The sequence below is a fragment of the Pinus tabuliformis genome, chromosome 2_1 (genome assembly GCF_031772625.1).
Source record: "Pinus tabuliformis cultivar Carrire ecotype Pingquan chromosome 2_1, CPIR1, whole genome shotgun sequence".
Lineage (NCBI taxonomy): Eukaryota > Viridiplantae > Streptophyta > Pinopsida > Pinales > Pinaceae > Pinus > Pinus tabuliformis.
Window position 1 is genome coordinate 227,666,427 of NC_142299.1, and position 23,327 is coordinate 227,689,753.

Consider the following 23,327-nt stretch of genomic DNA (forward strand, 5'->3'; position numbering starts at 1 on the left):
GAAGCAGCAGGCAGTGGCTCTCTCCTTGACAAAAGCAGAGTATCGAGGAGCAGTTAAGGCATCTTGTGAGGTTGTTTGGCTTCGATGCATGCTTGCAGATATGCATGTTTCCCAAGTAGGTCCTACTCCCTTGTTCTGTGATAATCAGGGAGTGCTCAAACTCGCCGAGAATCCAGTCTTCCATGAATGAAAAAAGCATGTAGAAAACCATTGTCACTACATTCAACAGCTTGTTGAAGACGGATCCATTCAGTGGTTGTATGTTCCCACAATGGAGCAGCCAGCAGACATCTTCACCAAGCTTCTTAGTCATGATAAGTTTGTAAAATTCAGAGGGTCTATGGGTGTTGTAAATAGATTAAGCATTAAGGGAGGGTATTAGAATAATGTTATTTTAGTGTTTAATGCTCATCTATGATTGTAATTAGCAGTTTCTTGTTAGAAACTTGTTGTTTCTATATTCTTAGTAGAAACTTGTTGTTTCTGTAAATATAGTTGTATTATTTATTGAGCTTCATTGCTCATTATAAATCAATTCAATTCATTCATTGATTAAAGATCAAGCGAGCGAAAAGGAAGCCAAAAGTCAGGGGTATCAGGAATATATAACAGAGAATAAGGAAAGTTCATGGGTTGGTGAAACTGTAAGAAACAGAGGAAGCCGAAGGTCTAGCAGAAGTGGAAGAAGCAGGAGAACAGAAGTAAGTCATAGGTCCAGCGGGGTTGGGAGTAGAGAATTACTACCAAACAAATCCAGACAATTTACAGTAGAGGGTTGGATCCCTTGGGGTTGGTGTGCCGGAACTGGATGGATTGGTGTCCTGGGAGTTGGTGCTCCTAAATCCAAGGTTGGTGCCTTGACAAGACAGGGTTGGTGCTCTGGAGGTTGGAGCCTCACAAAAGGTCCAGGTTGGTGCTTGGCAACTAGTTGAAGCTCTATATATACATTGTACTTGATTTATTGCAAAGATTATATTAATAAAAGCAGTCATACCTGTTATTTATTTTTGTGTTCTAAATATAAATGATTTAACAAAAAAATAACAATTGAAAAGAAATAATGATTCACCCCCCCCCATTTCAATATTTCCAATAGATTTTTTGGCGCTTGGAATCCGTATAACTTGTATCGCTGCCATTCCCAATTAAAGCTTATAAACTGCTCTTGATGGTTGGCAAAGTAAATGCCTAAGGTTCGTAGCCATTGGATACCTAAGACCACATCTACTCCTCCTAATGGTAAAGTGTAGAACGGATATTTTAAACTAAAGTCTTGAATCTGCAATTTGACCTTATGGCATTTCCCTACCTTTTCAATCTTCTTACCGTCGGCTATGATCACGTTCATGTTGGGCATGGGAAATGTGAAAATGTTGAGTCTCTTTACATTGGTTGAGTCTAGAAAATTGTGGGTGCTACCAGAGTCGATGAGAACCACTATGTCATTCTTCTTTATATGTCCTTTTAATTTTAAAGTCTGGGGTTGTGATATACCTGTCATAGCTGGTAATGACACTTGTGGAATGCTTTCGTCATCTAATTCTAGAGAGAATTCTAGGGCATCTTTTATTCCTTCTATGTTTGATTCATCATTGTGAATCATTAGTTGCTTCACAGTTATATAGGTTCCTTGCCTCTATTCCTTTAGCACACCTATGTTTAGGGTCCCACTTTTCGCCACAGCGTTTGCACTTGCCTTCTTTCATCCTTTGCATTTCCACGTTACATTGTTCACCTTAACAAAGATGTGGTGGAACATATCTTGTATTATCCGTATACATAGATTGGGGAATTCTTCGTCTCGAATATACTTTTTCCAGTTTTGACCACAATGTCTTTTTCAAATTTATTTTCAGCAGTTTGCTTTTTGTCTTGCTACTTCTATCAACGTAATGTCATGAAGCTCAAGCTCTAGTCGTAGATGTGTTTTAAGTCCAGAGATGTATGATTGAATTAGACGAGATTATGATAACCCATGTACAGGTCTCCCATTCTCGAGTGTATTCATCCACATCTCCTTTTTGTCGCAATCTGATGAGTGTTGAAAAGAACTCTTTTCCTTGACACCTTGGAATCTTTTAAAGAATACATCCTTAAATTTTCTCCAACTAATAGCGAGTGTTGTCTTCTTCCACCACATATACCAATTATATGCTTCGCCTTCCATTTTCATGGAAGTGTGCCTAATCTTTTCATCATCATTGTCAATATCGTAAATCTCGAAATATTCTTCTGCTTTATTCAGCCACACAACGCTGCATTTTTCGTTACCGTCGAACTTGGGTAGCTTGATTTTTTCTCTTCGTTGATACGTCGCTAATGGTGGAGTGAAAAGAGGGTATTGATTGGTGAATGAATTCCAGAGCTGCTTATTTTGAAACGTCGCGTTACTATTTTCTTGATGGTGTGGATGATTTTTTTGGAGACTCAATTTTTTCATGAGAATCTATTGAATATGTTGAATCAGATGAATTGTGTTGTTGTTTAACTCCATCATCCTAGAATAGTTGTTCGGGTGAAATCTTCATCCTGTCACACATAACGATCAGCGTTGTCATTGTCTAATTATGATTCATTTCAGATTTGATTTGAGTTGTTGTTCTATCTGATTTGTCGTATCCTGAAGCTTCTTGATGCCGTTGGAATGTCTGGTAACCTTACTCTCGAGATCGACTACTTTTTGGTTAAAATCATCGGAGTTGCTAATAATCCTATTCTCAAGATCAATCAATTTTTTGTTGAAATCGGTCATTGTCATCGATGACATTGAACGGGTTTGTGGGGGTGTATATTTGTTTGCTAGCTTAAACCTTCTTCCTTAATTTGAACTAATTTTATATAGATATAGATATAGATATTGGAATGGCTAGTAATCCTATTCTCAATATCAATCGATTTTTTGCTGAAATTGGTCATTGTCATCGACGACATTGAAAGGGTTTGTGGGGGTGTTTATTTGTTCACCAACTTAAACCTTCTTCCTTAATTTGAACTATATATATATATATATATATATATATATATTATATAACTATAAATTATATAAAATCTATATTTAATTTAAATTTTTAACTTATCTCCAGTATAGTCGTCATCCCTGTCCGAAGTTGACCCGCCGACCTGTTCACGAACCTTGCGTCATATTAGCTGTCGCAGTCACGTTTGTTGACTATTTGTAAGTTGAGCGGGTTGGGTTGATGACTGGCAGAGAAGCGACGGTTAGCACTGGTGCAGACGGCGAATGAAGGAACAGACACAAAAATTGCAAGTTATGGACGCTGTTGACTGGTGCAGACAACGGATGAAGGAACGAGCGTAGAGATTGCAAGTTGTGGATGCAGGGACAATGGAAAGGAAGGTGTTGACAAAGACAGGGAATGATGGTAGGGGCGAGGGAGCAGCGGACTTGTGACAGTGGCTAGTACGCGGCGGTGAAGTGGTGAATCAATTGAATTGAACGCCGCAGATAGTGACTAAGTCAGCATGGCACGGCACGGAAGCAAGAAGGCAGAGATCTACTCGCTCTGATACCAGATGTCACAACAAACTCAGATATTCAGCCAATTCATATTATTATTATTAAAAACAGATAAGATGATTACAATTTCTGGGAGACCCCTAGCTTTATACTGCCTTGGGTGCCTCTTGGTGAATGGATCATGCCCTTTGCCTATTAACTACTAATTAACTTATTTTTATATAACAATGATGTTGAAAATTTTTGTAATGTGAGGTGCAAGAATTTTTAAGCCCCACTTTAGATGCTCTGCTTGGAGTTCAGCTAAGTCTTTTGCTTCAACACCCAACTTCTTGATAACCCATCTATACCTCTTGCACTGTGAAGAGTTCAGTGTCAATGTTGAACAACGGAGCAGGGCCAACCTTGGGATCATGCTCATAAAGTTGTATTGCATAGTCGAACTATTTAGAAGCTATAATACTATTTTCAGTTTGCATCTTTCTTGGTTGTTGCTCCTTCCAAGAAATGATGGTGTTGTTAGGGTTGTTTGACTAACTATTTGATTTGAATTTATAAGAAAAACTTACCAATTTAAACTTGCAAACATTTTCCATTCTAATACATGGAGTAGATATCCCATTCTAATACATTGACAAAGTTTCAGCTCCTTGTACATAGGATTATTTTTAATTTTGGAGAAAAAAGGACAAATATTAATCAAATTGATCACTTTTATAGAAAAATTATCAATGATGTAAGCATGAAAATAATTTCAGGTCCCAAGTTTTTGGAATATAAAAATTGATTGATTGGATGACATTAACGTTATCACAAGTTACCGATAGAGAGTGGACTTGAGTAGGAACAGTCCTCAATATGAAAATAAAGACATTTTTAACAAACAGCATAACCCATTTGTGTGCGTCAAACTTGAGCCTTTGTTGGTCTGTTTGTATCAATATTTAATCGTCTGATAGCAGGCATAGTTTCTTTATCTGGGAATATGGGAAATTAGAGAAGAAAGCTCCAGGTAAATTTAATGAACAAGTAGAATGTTGGAAGCCTTGTGAATTTTCTCATCAATCAAGTAATATTTACATAAAAGTTTAATGATCATGATACAGTAGTGAAGCAATAAAATTATATACAGCAAAGGCCTCCAATTCAAAAAAAGAATTAAGTAATGGCAGTAGAGAAAAGGCCTCTGTCTCACGAAAGAATAACTGCAGTAATGGCAGCGCCATTTTCACAAATCTGGTTAGTACAAGTCAACCATGTAACTGTCGATACCTGTGATCTCATATTTAGAAGAATGCTTTCCCAGTGTATGTTGGGTCTCATCCATTATAACTTGAGAAGAGAACCTCTAGGTTTTCTCTAAAACAGCCAGTGTTTCTTCTTCTGCTTTGCTCTGTATGGAACTTCTGTTGAAATCAGGAGCAAGGAGGGCTATCAGCATTGAAACATTTCTGAATGTGAATTGAAAATGCAACCAAGAACATTAAAAGCATCACACTAAATATCATTCTCAGTGCATAACACAAATCTAAATCCAAAATAACTGGAACTAGCAGCCTCATGAGATGGCAGTGAAGAATCTTTGCCACTAATCACAGTGACTTTGAAACTACTTATAAAAAGATGAATGCAAAGTTCAAAAGTTAATGCATATGTCAAATTATAGTTCATTTACTGATGTAATTTGGACTAAATGGAAGATTGGTTTACCTCCAACATCATACAGAGAATTGTAGTGTACTTCGGACCAGAAGCTCAGCCAAAGTTCTGCAAATCATAACATAATATCTGTAAATCTCAGCTTAAAACGAGAAAACGCCCCCAAAAGTAAATACAAAGATATAATAAACATGAAGACACAATGAAAAGACAGCATCCTAATGTTGCACATAACATCCTATCATGATAACTGAGATTGCTGCAAATGCTACATACAGTGCAAAAAATTAACCCACAGCATATCCTAAAGAGACGCTATCTTTACATATAAATTATTTATCAAAATATACAGTAAATGTTTCCTAATAAGATCCTTTCATACCTAGTCTTAGGGTTTCTTAGATAACTGAACAAGTGATCTTAGCCTTTAGGAGACTCTCTCTTATAATCGCTATCAATTTCAATGAAATGAAAGCCATATTCACTAGCAGACGCAAGATTTTGAAATAATTCTACTCTTTTCATTGCCATACAATTTGTGCTTGATGTAAATAGATGTAGTTTAAATTTCTGTTGTACATGGCACTAGTGGTAGTTATGATCAGGTTAGGGTCTTGGATTATACACCTGACTCCTGATTCTCACTTCCATTGAGTAGATTAGCTACCGATTTCTCAAAAATTATAAAAAATATTTGGGATAGATCCCTAAAAAATGCTTAAATTGTTCAGCAAATAAGCAAGAAGAGAATAGTGATAAATCCAATCCATGTGGTTGTCAGAAGGAAGCCGGTGGTAAGAATTTAAGGACTGTGATCATGTATTTCATGAGTCAAACATTAATAATAGTATCATCCTATCTGATAAGTTTCCTATGATCTGGATTTAAGTAAAAAAATGCTTTAATTCTGGTGTGGAGGGTATATACATAAATATTTTCTGGTAAGGCTCCACATTCTTGATCAGTTCCTTTTCAAAGAAGCAATGGAGCAGCTTGTTGAAAACACTGAGGGGGTGAATCAGTATTTCATATCAATTAGTATTTTTAACATTTCATCAACATAAATAGTAAACCACACCATTCAGGAATGCACAATAATCAAGACAGTAGACACAGATTTTTAGGTGAAAACCCCCTCTGGGTCAAAAACCACCAAACGCTTCTTAATATTTGTCTTCAAAAATTATTACATCAAGTTTTCAGATCCAACTGAAGGAGGCTCCAACCCCCGTAACTGTTAATTTTAGATAACAATGGTATGTTCTATGCGTTAGCACAATTTACTTCAATGTTCCTTTAACAGCCCAATGACAACTTTCAATTATATCTAGTAGCAATCACATTAACTTAAACACATTGATAGTAAATGCAGATAGAACATAAAAACATGTGCCAAAAACAAGTCAAGACAAGAGGACACAAGATATGGTGGATTCCAAAGACAAACCCCAATGTGAGGAAACTCTTTGATCAAATCTTCTTATTATTCTTCAATAGTTCAGCAGAGAGAGAGTACAAATATCAAATTAACTTGCCCAAAAACAGTCCTGTCAAATCAGCAATCAACCGCAGCCCTAACCAGAAAGTCAATGGTGGTCAAACCAGCTTCAAAATGTCCTCCAAGCAACTCGGTAAACAGCAAATAAATTTGGCCTTCCAAGGTTCAAAGTTAGCCCAAAACTGATCGGTCACACCAATCAACGGAGAGAGAAAATCCTGCTGTAAATTCTGCAGTCAAATATGAAGTCAACGGTGAAGTCAACTTGGTCAACCTGTCCCAAACTCCTCGAAAACTGTGCCAATAAATGTGGCCTCCAAAAATCGGATTTCTGCCCACAAGAACGAATCCAACGCTAGTCAAAAGCACCCAAGTCAACGTTGTTCTGTTTTCCTAAAATTTGGCCAGCAAAACAGTCCAAAAATTTGTCCTCCTTTCACACGTGCGAAGTAGAGAAGGTTGCCTCCAAGTTGTACGAACCAATCAAGAGAGGAGAGAGAGAGATATGTGATGAGATGAGTGATGTCCAAATGAGAGAGAGGTCACTCCTATTTATACACTTTGTTGAGGGTGAGGAGACACATCTATTGGGCTTCATGAGCCTACATTTGACTGAGGATGACCTTGACAATTTGTGCATGAGAGAATAAATTCAAAATTCTATTTCTGCTTGTCAGAATGAGATGATCTTTATATCAAAATTGGACCTCTCGAAAAGAGGAATCCAATGCAATAATAATATCCATCATATGAATTGTCCTAAGGTGGAATTTGGCCCTAGTTGCCAATTTTAACATTCCCTCTCAACTAGGGAGAATTCCACCTATCAATCCATCTGTCATCATCATGCCACCCTGTGATCTTGTACCATCCTTGTCATCACTTCCCTGCTCTACTCTGCTCTGCTCTGTTGAACCATGAAGTAATAATGAAGAAGTGGTGATCGAGAGTGAGTCGTAAGATTATACTGTTGAAGAAAATAGGTTCGATCTTCATAAATGTAATTTTGATCTTTGTACTTGTAAAAGAAAAGAAATATTATTTTTGTCATTTATAACAATGAGTTTCTTGCTCATTGAATAGGTCCAGCACATGTTTGAGTGCTTCTAGGAAGTCAAAGAATCAATGTATTTATTGGAGACCCTTGTGGGCTTGTTACACCATGTAAAAATATGTATTAGAGTAAAAAGAAGACCTCCAAGCAAAGTTACAAGCCTCTTACACTTGTCGGCCTCATAAAAGGGATTAATTCGCATCTGTAAAGTCAAGTCGGCCTAAAGTCATCAAGTCGACTCAAAAGGAGGGGCAGACCACTATATATAGGGTTACTCATCCTCACCAAAAGGCAGAAAGTCACCTCTGAAATCAGTGAGGAAGAAGGAAGAGAACAAGGTACGAAAAAGGACGAAGAAGGAAGAGAACAAGGTATGAAAAAGGGCAAAGAAGGTGTCTCTCTTGCAGCGAAGAAGGAGGGATAGAAGACCAACTTCACAAGGCGTATTTCTGGCCTAGTTACAGTCACATGTGCGAAGGAAGAGAGGCTCATTCTGCTGTCATAACAGTCTTCCTATTGCAGTCATTCAAAGAGACTTAGTTGGGCTAGAAAAGTGTGCCTATTAGGCCTCTTACTCAAGCAAAGAAGGAGACTACTCAAGCGAAGGAAAGAGAAGGAATCAATCACCATTTTATTGAAGATATCCCCTCACACATGCGAAGAATTAGGGCCACACTGCTGCTACATCAGATCTGCAACTATATCAAAAGGAAGAACTCCATTGGGTAAATAATAAGGTCCTCTTCCTTAGTGAGGAAGTCTACACCTCAAACAAAGGAATCTCTTCTAGGGAAAGCATAACTAGGCTGCTATCAGTTGCCGGAATAAGAACATAGTAAGAGGACGAAGTGTCGGAAGTGGGAGGACGAAGTGTCGGAAGTGGGAGGACGAAGTGCTGGAAGACGGAGGACGAAGTGTTGCAAAAAAAAAAAGGCTTGCTTGTACTTGGAGGACTTCTTGTCAAGGGTCTAGGGTTTGGCATTTGTCAATTGAAGCTTCAATAAGAGAAATTTTCAGAAGGGTTTTCCTCTGTAGGAGAGAGAGGTTTTGCCCTGGCTGAGAGCCAATATCTTGTGTTCTTGTCTCTTGCGTTTTGGTAACTGTTTGATGAAGTAAGAGAACATACAATAATAATAAGAAGAAGAAGATCGTGTTAATAAGAAAAGTAAAAGTACTTCACAAATTGTTATCATCGTCAGAAGAATCTCATTATAACTCAGATGCCTTAGATTCTTCAACATATACCACTCTCCACTAACAAAAGTCATTCCTTGATCCCAGATCAAGTTATTGAACACCATGCATCCTAGTCATAGGGAGTACGGTAGTGCTATGGTCCCTAACCATCTTTTCCCAACTCATTGACTAGATGAGAGGTACTTCCCATGAGTCCCAAAATTTGGGCAACGAACAACAGTTAAATTTCAGCTTCAAAAGAGGGATTTCTGCCCTCTATAAACTCAACCCCACGAACTTGGCCCAAAGAACAGTGCTTTCTCTTGGCAAACAACTCCGAAATATCCCAGCAGTAACTAGCTCCCTTCAGGTATAGCAACAATACTAAATCAAGCTCCAAATCTGATGTACATGACCTAGAAATTACCTTTATATGCACAACAATCTAACTCAAGCCCAAAATAAGAGAACTTGGCCTCCTTGAAAGGTATCAATCACCATTTTATTGAAGATATCCCCTCACACATGCGAAGAATTAGGGCCACACTGCTGCTACATCAGATCTGCAACTATATCAAAAGGAAGAACTCCATTGGGTAAATAATAAGGTCCTCTTCCTTAGTGAGGAAGTCTACATCTCAAACAAAGGAATCTCTTCTAGGCAAAGCATAACTAGGCTGCTATCAGTTGCCAAAATAAGAACATAGTAAGAGGACGAAGTGTCGGAAGTGGGAGGACGAAGTGCTGGAAGACGGAGGACGAAGTGATGCAAAAAAAAAGGCTTGCTTGTACTTGGAGGACTTCTTGTCAAGGGTATAGGGTTTGGCATTTGTCAATTGAAGCTTCAATAAGAGAAATTTTCAGAAGGGTTTTCCTCTATAGGAGAGAGAGGTTTTGCCTTGGCTGAGAGCCAATATCTTGTGTTCTTGTCTCTTGCGTTTTGGTAACTGTTTGATGAAGTAAGAGAACATACAATAATAATAAGAAGAAGAAGATCGTGTTAATAAGAAAAGTAAAAGTACTTCACAAATTGTTATCATCGTCAGAAGAATCTCATTATAACTCAGATGCCTTAGATTCTTCAACATATACCACTCTCCACTGACAAAAGTCATTCCTTGATCCCAGATCAAGTTATTGAACACCATGCATCCTAGTCATAGGGAGTACGGTAGTGCTATGGTCCCTAACCATCTTTTCCCAACTCATTGACTAGATGAGAGGTACTTCCCATGAGTCCCAAAATTTGGGCAACGAACAACAGTTAAATTTCAGCTTCAAAAGAGGGATTTCTGCCCTCTATAAACTCAACCCCACGAACTTGGCCCAAAGAACAGTGCTTTCTCTTGGCAAACAACTCCGAAATATCCCAGCAGTAACTAGCTCCCTTCAGGTATAGCAACAATACTAAATCAAGCTCCAAATCTGATGTACATGACCTAGAAATTACCTTTATATGCACAACAATCTAACTCAGGCCCAAAATAAGAGAACTTGGCCTCCTTGAAAGGTATAATGGTTACCCCCAATAAAACTCCAGATCTAGCATGTGAAGAGAATATATAGAAAACCAAGAAGTCAGAGATAAAATCAACTGATAACACCTTTAAAAACTTACTCCATCTCTATCATCATCTTCTTCTTCCTCATCAATGAAGCCCAATGTTGAAATCTGAGTGATTTCGTTCCAATACTAACTAGGATGTATAGTTTCAACACCGAAACTAGCAATCAGAATGAGGGTTTTCAAAAACCCTAGACTCTTTCTCAAAAGCTCTCCAAAATTCCTTTTCTCAAGTGAGCAAAATGCTAGAATGAGGAGAGGCCCTCTCATTTCCCTTTTTTACAACTCACTTGACTCTTTTGCTACCCTTTTTACTTTTTCCCTCCAATTAAAAAATAAAAACATTTTTCCTTCCTTATTTAATAAAGTGACTTTTATTAAGTAAATAAAGCCACTTTTAACACTGGAAAATGCTTAATTTGCCTCTATGGTCACACTGGCCACCCAAAGCCCCTTTTCATCATCCTGCCCTATAGATCTTTTCACCCCGATTCCAATGAACTATTACACTAAGGTGTTTATCCAAGTAATTAGCCCAAAACAACACCTTAAGTGAAATTAATTAAAATATGCCCATTAATAACTCTATTTTACGAGAATCGTTAGAATGCAATGGAACCAAGAGCAAACCATGCGGAATTGATACTAATGATGAAATATGGTAAGCAGTGCCAGTCGTACCCATAAAACTCCTCTAAAAAAGCTCTGGAACCACCAATGGTGTAATCTCACTCCTATGACCAGGGTGACACGAGATTTGGCAATCCCTCCTAATCACCTCACAAGGTAATCCAATATTTGGGGACATTACAGTCTCCCCTCCCCAAAATTGCTTGTCCTCGAGCAATGTCATTGCATGTTGTTGCTCCACTAGCCGATCCAAGCAAATACGAGGGTCCCAAACCATCCTAATCATCGTGAATCATCTCTCACTCCACTCACTCCCCAACAAGGAATAGGCGCTAGAGGCCCTCTACATACTACCAATAAGTAGAGCATCTCGAAAATGAGAAATTCCGACCAACTCCTCAAGAAGCTACTATCGGAAAACCAATCCCATATACCTCAAGAGTGAACTCTTGAAAGTACAATTCAACTCTTGCTAAAAAGGGTCTTCACCCACATGAACTAATTGTTGCCTCCTCCTCTAATACCATCAATGAATCACTAAGAAGTGAAATGCCCTCCATCAAACTAAAGTCTAACGGAAGACATAAGTGATCTTCCCATGTAAAGACCAGCTCATGCATAATGGTAACTGAGCTGTCAAGACCTGTAATGTCATGGTCCCATGTTGATCTCAAAAGGAGACTGCCATGTTATCGTTACACCACTCTGATCATGATTGATTGTTGTGACGAAGTACTGCTAACTTTTGGAACCCATCCATGCCTCCCCTCTAATCACTACATGCACTCAACAAAGATACACCATGTATCGATAATCAACCTGGTGTCTGTTAAGTTGCCCTGCTCCCACCAGATCACACAGATAAATCTGTTGGCACACCCCAAAACTACCTAGTGTCCATACACCCTCTTGTAAAAGAGGTTTACCATCTGTTGTATCTCATGCTCATAGACCGTCTCAGAATGTCTTGCCCAAAGTGTGTCATGCACCTCCCTAAGTGTGAGCTTAGGGGCGGAACCTATGTTATCTCTGCAATAGATCAAGCATAGTATTCAAAACCGGCCTTGCTAACCAGTTACCAGTCTAACCGACCGGTTAGCAGGCCCACTGGTTGAAACCAGCCAAAAAAACCCGGTCAGAGGGGCCATTTCTCATTTTTTTGCAACTAACTGGTCCTAACCGGCCGGTTTGTATCAAACTAGCTGGTTCCATCCTAAACCGGCCGGTTAGGAGGCACGCCCACCGTCAACTGAAAAAGTGACTTTCTGACTGTGTTTTAGGGGTTTTGGGGGGAACTAAGGGTGCTTTCCCTCCAAAAACACCCTCTCCAAGCCTTTAAGAGGCCCCTCTCACTCTCATTTGTCTCACACATCTGATTTGGAGTGTTTATGAGTGTTTGTGAGTTTGTTTGTGAGCTTGGAGAGTGTTGAGTTTTTGCTGAAGTAGTCATCTTGGAGTTGGAGTTGGAGCTATTTTGGAGATAGTGTGTAGCTGTCAGTGGAGTTGCCATCTTCAAGAGGAGGCTAAGGAAGCTAGTTTGCATTTCCAGGTAAGGATTTTCACTTGAAAATTCCTCATTTGACTGTTGTCCATGAATTAAATTTTTTTATGTGTTATAAATTTATAAACTTCTCACTTCTATCATCTATGCTATGAACTCTCTAGCTCTATGCTATCAAATTTTGTAGCTTGCATGTGCATTTGTTTTCCTACATTTATCTTTGGTTTTCCATGTTGCTTAGCTGCAATTTTTTTTTAAATGGCAGATTTCTTTGCAAATTGTTATTATTTCAAGCAAACATGGCTCCAAAAGGAAAGGACAGTGCATGGGCTCATTGTGATGTAATTGATGGAAAAATGATATGCAAATTATGCCATAAATCTATTGGAGGTGGGGGTATTCTTAGGTTGAAACAAAACTTGGCTGGGATAAGAGGCCAAGTAAAGCCATGCGATGCACCAAATGCATTGTTAGGTCCTATTAGGGCAGAATACATTTCCAATCTTGAAAAGTTTTATGAGGATAAAGCTAGGGAGAAGGCCATCCAAGATGACATTGCAAGGAAGAGGGACTTATTAGAAGCCATGAAAGAGAGAGGGTATGATGATTATGAGATTCAAGACTCCTCTTTTATCCCTTCCACCAATGACCCCTTTCACTATGTTTATCCTTCTTTTGGCCAACCATCAAAAGGAACAAAGAGAACAAACATCCAAAGTTATTTCTCATATTCCGCCAACATTGCCTCTTCTAATCCCACTTCCTCCCAACCAAGTTCAAAACCCACTTTGGATCAACATTGGAAAAGACAATGCAAAGAAACTTCTCATCAATACATTGCTAGATGGTGGTATGATTCAGATATCCCATTTAACGCTGCTCGCTCACCTTATTACTAAGTTATGTGGGACTCTGTTATAGCTGCAGGAAAAGTCTTCAAAGGCCCTAGTCTGCATGACTTGAGGGGAGCTATTTTGAAAAAATAGATATCTTCCATTGATGAGTATTTGGTTGAGTTTAAAGATTCATGGCTCAAAACAGGTTGTTCCATCATGTCAGATGGATGGGCCGATGGAAAGAACCGCACAATCATTAATTTCCTTGTTTCTTGCCCTCAAGGAACCATGTTTTTGAAATCAGTTGATGCATCTGATAAGGTAAAGGATACAGCCCTTCTATTTGAGCTTGCAGGTCATCACCGAGAATGCCTCAAACTATGTTCTTGTTGGAAAGATGCTTGAGACCAAATATAAGACCATATTTTGGACTCCATGTGCTGCACATTGCATAGACCTCATGCTTGAGGATATAGGCAAAGTGGAGTGGGTAAAAAACACTGTAGAGCATGCCAAGTGCATTACAAAATACATTTACAACCACTCATGGGTATTGAGCCTAATGAGGAAACACACTAGGGGCAAAGAGCTTGTTAGGCCTGCAATTACGAGATTTGCAACTCACTTCCTCACGTTGCAATGTCTCAATGGTCAACATAAAAACTTGCAGAAAATGTTTTCCTCTGAAGAATGGTCTGAATCTCAGTGGGCTCGTAGACCAGATGGAAAAGACACCAAAAAGAAAGTGTTAGACACTTATTTTTGGAAAAGGTCTCTAGAGCTTGTGAAAATTACCGAGCCCCTTGTTAAGGTGCTAAGGATGGTGGATGGGGAAAGATTGGCCATGGGCTACATTTATGAGGCTATGGATCAGGCAAAGGAGCAGATACGGGCAGCTTACAAGGATAGGTTAGCTAAATATGGCCGTATATGAGAGATCATTGATAACAGATGGAACAATCAACTCCATCTTCCTATACATGTAGCTGGGTATTGTTTGAACCCAAAGTATCATTATAAAAATCGGCTAGGAGATCTGCATGATGGGGAGGTCAAAGCTGAATTGATTGATTGCTTGGAGTGCATGGTCCCTAGCCATGCAAACCAGTTGGAAATGCATAGACAGCTTACTGTTTTCAATATGGCAGGTGGTACTTTTGGCAAAAACTTGGCAAAGATGGCAAGAGATGTAGACCAGCCAGGTAAGTAATTCCAATTTCCAATTTGTTTTTCTTTTCAAGTTAAAATTGTTTACGTTCTTTACAATTCAAATTATAAACTAAGTTACTAATTAATGTCTTTTTCTTTGCAGCACATTGGTGGGAGTCATTTGGTGGCCAATGTCCTCAATTGCAAAGGTTTGCAATTAGAGTCCTCAGTCAAACTTGCAGTGCTTCAGGTTGTGAGCGCAATTGGTCTGTATTTAAGCGCATACACACAAAGAAGAGAAACCGTTTGGAACAAAAACGGTTAAATGATCTTGTTTTCGTGCAATACAACCTTTGACTGAGGAGGAACCAAATGATGAGCAAAACACCTGATCTAGATCCCATTGTGTTGGACAATATTGATCCAACATCAAAATGGGTGGAGGAGACTGAAGATCCTGTGTTTGAGGCTGATTTTGATATCGACATGGCTTTAGTGGGGGATGAAGCAGATTATGTGGCGGCATCAGAACCAGGACCAGTAGCAGCATCAAGGAAAGGAAAAGAACCAATGGAAGGCACTAGTTGTGCAGGTCGACAAACTCGTGCTTCCATTACGTCCACTTCTATTGTTATTGGTGGCATTGATATTGAGGTTGCAGATCAGGCTAAGGCATTCTCAGACTCTGAACCAGATAATGTCTATGTATCTCCTAGTGATGATCCTGTGGCTAGTAGTGGTGATGAACTTGATGATTGATCATGTGTACACTGTAGACTTGTAGTAGGCCAATGGCCTCATAGCTTGCAGCATTGTTTCTGGACTTTATATGCCATTTAGAGCCTCATTGCTTATGTATTTTTCTATTTTGTCGATGATATGTATTGCACTCAGTGCCATTTTGATATATTCACCTTTACATGGTATATAAATGAGCAAACTTTGCATATTTTGTCTCTATTGGCTTGGAATCATGGTTTTAAATCTTAAAAATAGTTTTGTTTATTTTTTAAAACCGGTTCGTTTAGACCAAACCAATCCTGGTTAGACCAATTCCGGTCGGCAAACTGGTTCATTAGGTGGACTGGTCCGGTGACCGGTTCCGGTTTTAAAAACACTGAGATCAGGCCATCCCCAAGCCTGCCTCTACCAACTCGCATCCTAACCATATACCATAGCTGGGAAGTCCTTCTCTTGATGCACCGTGTCCCATCCAACTGTCTTAAGTGAACCTCCCATGTTGTGCTACATGTGAGAACAACATCAAGGGACAACAACCAAATCCTCAATGGCTATAAGCAATACAGAGGAGAGATAGGTGTGTGAGTCCCTAGGGGTATGATAAAGAGGTTCTCATTTGTGCCCTCATCGATCCCGAGTAAGCTAAACCCAATGGTATGCCTAACGTCCCTATCAGGAGATTTCTCTGGAGCCCACATTCCAAATCTTGTTTTGCAACATCGTACGTTACTGCATACAGCCACGTATCCCTGCACTCCTCTGCATAACACTGCACTTCGCACAGTCATACCACCCTTTATCGTTTGGTATCCCACATGTGCTAATGGATCCGCCACTCTGTTAGTGAACCTACCATGATGTGAGTCATATCTCCCCATTCATCCTAGTAGACACTAGTGGCATAACTCCTCACATGCTAGTGGGGATGTCATTGTTGTGTTGATCCTTGGTGGCTCTTATGCCCGATACATCAATGGAAGTGCATCATCTCCATACAATACCCTACCTGGTGGCATGCCAATGCCCTCCCATCTAAGTAACTCCTGCCCATAACCCCGCACACAAACGATGTGCCAAGACGTCTCCCAAATTTTGTTCATGAATTGAATGGCCACTAGTGCTAACTAGGACTCCCCTAAATAACGTGTGTGCTCGGTCACTAGATCAACCATTCCACCAACGCCATAGTCATCCTGCACCTCTATTTTACGATGGAAAGCCCCACTTGGATCCTAGTGCCACCCTGAGCTTCCAGTATCCACTCCACTCATGTCAACTGAACCTAGATCCCAGATGTATGTATCCTCGTCTAAAATATATTTGTCTCTGCATTCCATAGGTGCATAATCAGGAAACTCTTGGGCATATCTCTTTGCAAGTGCTAATTCATCTAGGTGCTCCCCATGCTCAACTATCGCAAGAGGCTTCTCTATCAAATCATGAGTGCCACTAACATCCTCTTGTGTGATGGTTGCCATAGCTAACTAATTATCTGCCATGGACGTTGAAGAGTGTCCACAACTCAACCCCATACAAAGATGCTCAACCTACAACTTTGATTCTTGAAGGGCCATTTGAGTGCTCTTCAAGGACTCATGGGTAGTCTCAAGCTCAAGTGTAAGCCTATTAACTTCCTCCTCTCTCCCTACTAGCGCATCATTATATATCTTAGCAAGCATGAGTAAGTGATTTTTGTCTGAAAGGAGGTGTATGTAGTTAGATTTCATCTCTACCAGTGCCTTTCTAAGAGTTTGAAAATCTACAAGTGAAGGCTTTCCTCCCAAACTGTCATGTGTCACTGCACTCCAACAATAATCTGCAATCAATGCCTGTGTATCATCATATTGCCCCTTGGCTGCCATAAACTTGTCTACGTTCATCTTCAATTGCTTTTCCAAGTTATGGGTACAAGTAGGCTTATGAGCAACATTTACTTCATCAACTGATGGGCCTAGGTTCACACCACTAACAACCTGTGTGTTATCATCTTTGCACACCACTTGGGGATCGTCATCAACTATCCTAGCCTCGTGATTTTGTTTGTACTCCTCTTGGGGATCGTCATCAACTGTCCTAGCCTCGTGATTTTCTTTGTACTCGTGACAACAAGAATTTTGTACTCATTTCTAACTCTCCTTCATATGAAATCCTTGTACCAACCTGTTGGATTGAATTTGTGCTAGCTTCATCTTCAACAGGTATGACTTTTCCCAATTCGTCCTGGGAGGTTTGGTCATGGTCTTCACCTTCAACTACAGGAGCTGACTCTTTTGTATGAGTTAATACTTTTCTCCTGTCCTTATTTGAACTATTATTCTCCTTTGGGCTCCCTTCAATCCTTGCTACCTGGTCCTTAGCTACCTTTTCATTTTTGGATCTGCTTTTCCTTTTTTATTTCTTGTCTTTGATAACACTTGTACTTCCATGTGCTCTATCATCTTTGCAAAGGTTTTGTCATAATCTTCAAATTTTTGGGAAAATAGTTCTTCTTGACTTGAAAGCATTTTTCTCTTGTTACAATCTGCCCTTTAAACCTAACAACTGTCCAAGAACATGCTCTGATACCACTGTAAGATACCCCCCTGGAAGTAACTCAAATTCACCACTAAATTTCTAAGTTTTACTTGAGATAGCCTTCGTGGTCTTTCGTCAAACAGTTAGTATGTCCATGGATGTAGGTGCATTTTTTATCATTTATCTCAAAAGAAATGAACTCAGTACTAAGAATACACAATGAAAAATTATTCCACACAACAATATGTGTTGTATACTATGCTCAGAAAGGTACCTATCAGCGATGAAGAAGGCCACAAAAGTATAAAGATAAATATCAGCAAACTGTACATTCATATTGGCTGTAAGATAGCACTTGGAATATGAGTTTAAACTTTAAAGGACCAGCCAATAGAGATAGGATAGTATGGTGAACAGTGACCCGTGAACAGTGACCCTTTCCAGCCTTCAGCTCGTCCTCCCCTTTTTATCAGATTTGAGTCTCTTCATGAACAGAAGTATTCACTGATAGATGCTTGCAATATGAGAGAGAGAATGAGAGTCTTAAGACAGCAGATTTTTATCAAACACTTATGCTATAGATTATCAACTCTCTTCCTTCCTAAATAAACATGAGAAATCCCACAAATAACTTAGCTTCTTGAGGTACAAAACTCAGCCCCCAATAAGTAATAATTAGTCCCTTGAAGACAATGGTATCTAGCTCCTTGGATTTGATATATATAACCCAGAAATTGGGCAACGAACAACAGTTAAAATTCATCTTCAAAAGGGGGCTTTCTTCCCTCTATAAACTCAGCCCCACAAACAGCAATCCCTTCAACACTAAGAAAATAAAGAACTTGGTCCAATTTCCAAAGAACAATGCTTTCTGTTGACCACTACGTGTCAACTTCCCATAGTAGTACCCCCCCTTTTTCTTCGCAAAAGGGATAGCACTAGATCGACATGTCCGTGCCATTCGATTGTCATCATCAGCTTGATCAATTTATGTTGTAAACCCAGTCTACATATGTAAATTGTAAATAATTTTAGCAGAGTCAAGTCATGTATGTAAATTGCCTAGGTGAACCTAATTTTCTAGTGATAATCTACGTTCCGGAAGGTTTTTCGTCTCACCAATCCATGATCGGCAGATTTTTCCTTTAGCCTAACCCCAAAGCCGGAATGGATTTTGTCATTAGAATCTTAGGAGAATCCTAGTATGTTGATCTGCTAGATTATAGTTGTGTCGCAGAACTGGGTGGTCTATGAGGGTCTATGTCAAATGGGTTCTCCCCCTTTAGATGTAAAATTGTAAAAGTCATGATGTAAAGTGTCTTGAGGGTTAGAAAATGTTTTAATCCCCTCATAAGTCCTAAGTCCTAGGTCCTAGGTGACTTTTCCAAAGGCTAAGTTCAGGGATCCATTTTTAAAAAAAAAAATATTTAAAAACTGAAAAAATAAAAAATAAAAAATTTAAAATTAAAGATATAAATAAAATAAAATAAAATAAAAATAAAAATAATAATAATAATAATAATAATAATTAAATAAATAATAAAAAAATAAAAACTTAGAAATAATAAAATAATAATATTTTTGAGTAAATAAATCCAGAATTTCAATTTTTAATGCATTAAAAAATTCGACGGATGAGATTAAGAGATGTCTTGATCCTCATCGACGGTCGAGATCATTTTGACGTGGATCACTCGAACTAGCCGTTGGAAATTTTTCCTTTAAATAGGGTGCTAGGGGTCATTTGAGATCACAGATTAGGTCTGAGAGTCTGGTGCTAAAGAAAGCTCTCTTGTAGTCATTTTTTGTGCTAATAAAGAAAGACTTTGGGGTTAAAAATCTTACTGGTGTTACTCTTCTGAAAATGCTGTAAGATTGTTTTATATTTCTGCATAATTTTATTTTCAGCCATTGATGATAGCTTAATGATGATTGATCTAGGCACAGATATCTTGTCTGATCTTTGGGGTTTGAATGATAGTTTAGATTCTGAAATATAGTGGCAGGTATCTCCATTTGATCTGGGTTTCACTATTGTTTTTCCCCTCTATGTTAATGGTTGATTTTAAGCTGTGCAGGAAATCCTTTTCTTCAGATTTACGGGGCGTTAGGGGAAGTTCTCGGCTGAACCAGCCAACTCCCGGATTGTGTTTTCTGAAAGAGCCCAGCTAGTTCTTGATCCCGGGCTAATCATTCGAAAATTTTTATTTATGAATGCATGCAGGGTTTTCTGAAGCGTCTTACATTAAACTTATACTCTGAAAATATTACTGTGGATTATTGACAAATCTGGCTGATAAAGAGTCGAAAATCTGTAAATACTGTAAAAAAAAATTTAGCTGGGTTTTAGGGTTTTAGGTTTTTATCCTTGCGCATATTATTTTTGGGTGTTTTTTCATTACAGGTTGCAGGGTTTTCTGGAGATTTCCGAGGGTTTATCCAAGCTGTTTTGCTGTCCAAGGGTTTCAATTTCAGTTGTTTTCAGATCTGGAGGGTTTTATTTGCAGGAAGAAAGTTCCCGAAGATTTTTTTTATGAACTGGGTAAAACCCTTGCTGCTTACCATACAGCCAGCTTCAAATCCAATCTGCGTTTACTTCTCTACACTTCACCATCTTTCAGCTCTCCCACGCTGCCACGTTTTCTCTCAATTTTTCAACGCAAGCCTGCAGCCACATAGCCAATTCGATTTTCTCTCGGGTCTGAAATAACGAATCGCTTTTCTTTCCCTGCGTATGACCTCGTATGGTTCTTTGCTGTCATTGCACCTGCAAGCATAGCGTATCATTCATTATTTGACCCGCAGCTCCCTCCATTAACATTTACCTGCAAACCTTGCCTTTCGCCATCAAACATCGTGGGCCTACACCTGATTAACGCAGAAGCTATTGAGGCTTTGCGTGGGTAACGTTTCAAGCTTTTTTGAAGAGCACTGGATAATTTCTTCAAGACCTGCGTACTGTGTCGAAGAGCATTCCACCATTAAACGTTGCTGGAAGCTGCAAACTCGAGAATGTTCTCCATCCGCCATCGAAGGAGCCTGCAAACGCACTATAAGAAATCACATTTTATTTTTACGGGCCAGGTAATGCTGAACTGTTATGCACAAGTCTTTTCTTTGCCTGAAGAAATTGTTTTTTGGGTCCAACGTAAATACGATTTTAGGACTTTGGTGTTATTACAGTTTAGCATAAGTCTTTTCTTTGCGTTGAGCGGTAAGGTATTGTTGGCTTAGTTTTCGATTTCATTTTTTTTTTTTATTTCATGAATAGGTGCTAACGCAGGTTTCTTTTGTTTGTTTTAGGTTTATTAAAATTTAAATCAAAAAAGAAAAAATTCGATTTTAAGTTTCTTCTTTATGTTTATTTGATTTAAGATAGCTTAGATGTAACTTTACGTTTAGTTATATTTTGATTAGATTTTATTCTAGTTTTTGTTTCATTTTAATTTTAAAATCAAAAAAATAAATAAATAAATAAATTTCATAAAAATTCTTTAGGCTTTAAGCTTTAATTTAGATTTGATTTTTTTTAGTTTTAGATTAGATTTAAATTAGATTTTTTTATTTTATTTTTTAGGCTTCCTTTTGAGTTTAAGAATTAAAATTTATAAAAAAAAATTTAAACTTTTAAAAAATCATAAAAAATTATAAAACTTCTTAAAAAAAATTCATTTTCCTATAGTTTAGATTTTGATTTAATATCATTTAGATTTTTTTTTTTAAAGTTTCATTTAGCTTTAAAATTTTGCCTTATCTGAAAAACATAAAAATATTTTGGAAATATTTTGCCAGATTCAATCTTGGCTCGGGGATCTATCACGTTTTATCTTTTCTGCTGAGGCTAAAATTTTGATGTAGAATTAATGTTTATCATTTTTTATGTGATTTATCATGCTTGAATGATCATGAATGTGATATATGGTTAGAATTTTGTGGTTTTGTATCGAATTTTATCTTTTGAAGCTTTAAATCGCCGGAGTATCATTTAAGCATTTTCTCTCATTTGGTGAAAGTTAATCTTTGTTCGAGTTATTTGATGATAAATGATTGCTCTACATGGTTGACTTTTTTGCAGCATTTAGTAAGTAATCATTTAAACATTAACTTTATAAGGCACTGGTCTATTTATTTAACAAATCAATTTAGTGCTTGTTCCTTTGTGTCTCCCAACCCAACTGGTTCATAGTTGGTCATCCATTTCCCTACAGGGTCTACCCCCCTTAACCGTGGGAGATGTTAGTGTCAGTCTTTCCAGCCTTCCTCCAGTGATCAAATATGCTCTTACAAAGTGGTCTCAGTGTGTCAAGGTCAAATTTTGTCATTTCAGTGAGTCTTCAAGCAAAACTTGGTCACTAGGCATTAGGTCTAGGGTTTGCTCTCACTCTTTTCAAAGTTGCCCAAATGCCAATCTATGTCACTATTCAGCTGAGTCTATCATCATTCATAGGGTTGTCATTATCATCTCAGTGTCTAATGAGTCATTTTACACCTTGTTCATGCTTCAGTTGCGCCTAGGTAAGGTCATTTCCCTCTCCTAGGGTTTTGAAGGCAATTTCTCTTGGACGGTCAAATCATCGGCAAAACTTGTATCCTGATGTTCATACACTTTCCCCTATCCTTAAAGTACCTTATTAAATGCTTCCCATCCCTTAGATCCGCCAAATTCCTCATTTTCGCACAAACCCTAGTTTCTTGCTACAACTTGGCAATTTTCTAGGTTGGGCCTGTGTTTTGCCCTTTTGGATCCCTTCCCCTCACTCGATCTCCGCGATTCCATTTTCCCCTGCTTCCTAACATCCCTCCCTACTTGCAAAAATTTCCCCAAGAATTTAGAAGCCTCTTATCCCCTTCATTTCGCTTCATTTCGACAAAATTCCTTATTTCACACATCGGGATAAGTTTCACTCAAAAGATGTTTCAGAACAATCAAAGATGAATTTTGGAAAACTGAGAGAGGTTTTTGTCCACAACATGCCAAGGAAGAAAAACCTCCTTCACTTTTTACACAAGTGTCATGGTTTTAGAGAAATGTCAAAAATACAATCGCCAGATCCAAGGAGGTTGAGCAAAGCACTAAAATGGAGAAAAAGGCCCGATCCACTCCAAATTTTGGCCAAAGCCTCTTTGACTGAGCATGGTACTTGATTGGGGACTCCCAGCCCAAATTTCAAGAAATTTGGAGAAAATTTTGTCAATTGTGAATTTTTTGTGCCACACACAGGTTTTTGCCCTCAACGCGTAGCGCGCCGCGCGCTACCCTGAAGATGGGCAAGTCCATTCCTCAAAAACTCAGCATTTTTGGATTTGTCATGACAAATTACACTTGCTCAGCAATGGCCAAGAGATTCCATCAAGTTTTGAGCCTCCAGAAGGTCAAAAAACAAGCAAAAAATGACTTTCTGCCACCTTTTTGACACACAGGAAGCAGTCTTGGGAGATTGCAATTTTGGAGGGGCAAATGGTCACCAAATTCAGAAATTCCACTTGGGTTGGAAAGTAGACATCCAGACCTTTCCAACAAGCCCAC

General features: G+C 38.6%; 1 protein-coding gene across 1 annotated transcript in view; it reads right to left on the minus strand.

Moving 5' to 3' along the window:
- Nucleotides 1-4,513: 4,513 nt before the first annotated feature.
- LOC149199557 (OVARIAN TUMOR DOMAIN-containing deubiquitinating enzyme 12-like) overlaps nt 4,514-23,327 on the minus strand; it is a 230,341-nt gene continuing 211,527 nt past the window's right edge. The window contains exons 9-10 of the mRNA XM_089399405.1: nt 5,189-5,245; nt 4,514-4,884 (exon numbers count right to left, since the gene is read on the minus strand). Coding sequence (XP_089255531.1) covers nt 4,838-4,884; nt 5,189-5,245 — 104 coding nt within the window. The 3' untranslated portion in view covers nt 4,514-4,837. The remainder of the gene's footprint in view (nt 4,885-5,188; nt 5,246-23,327) is intronic.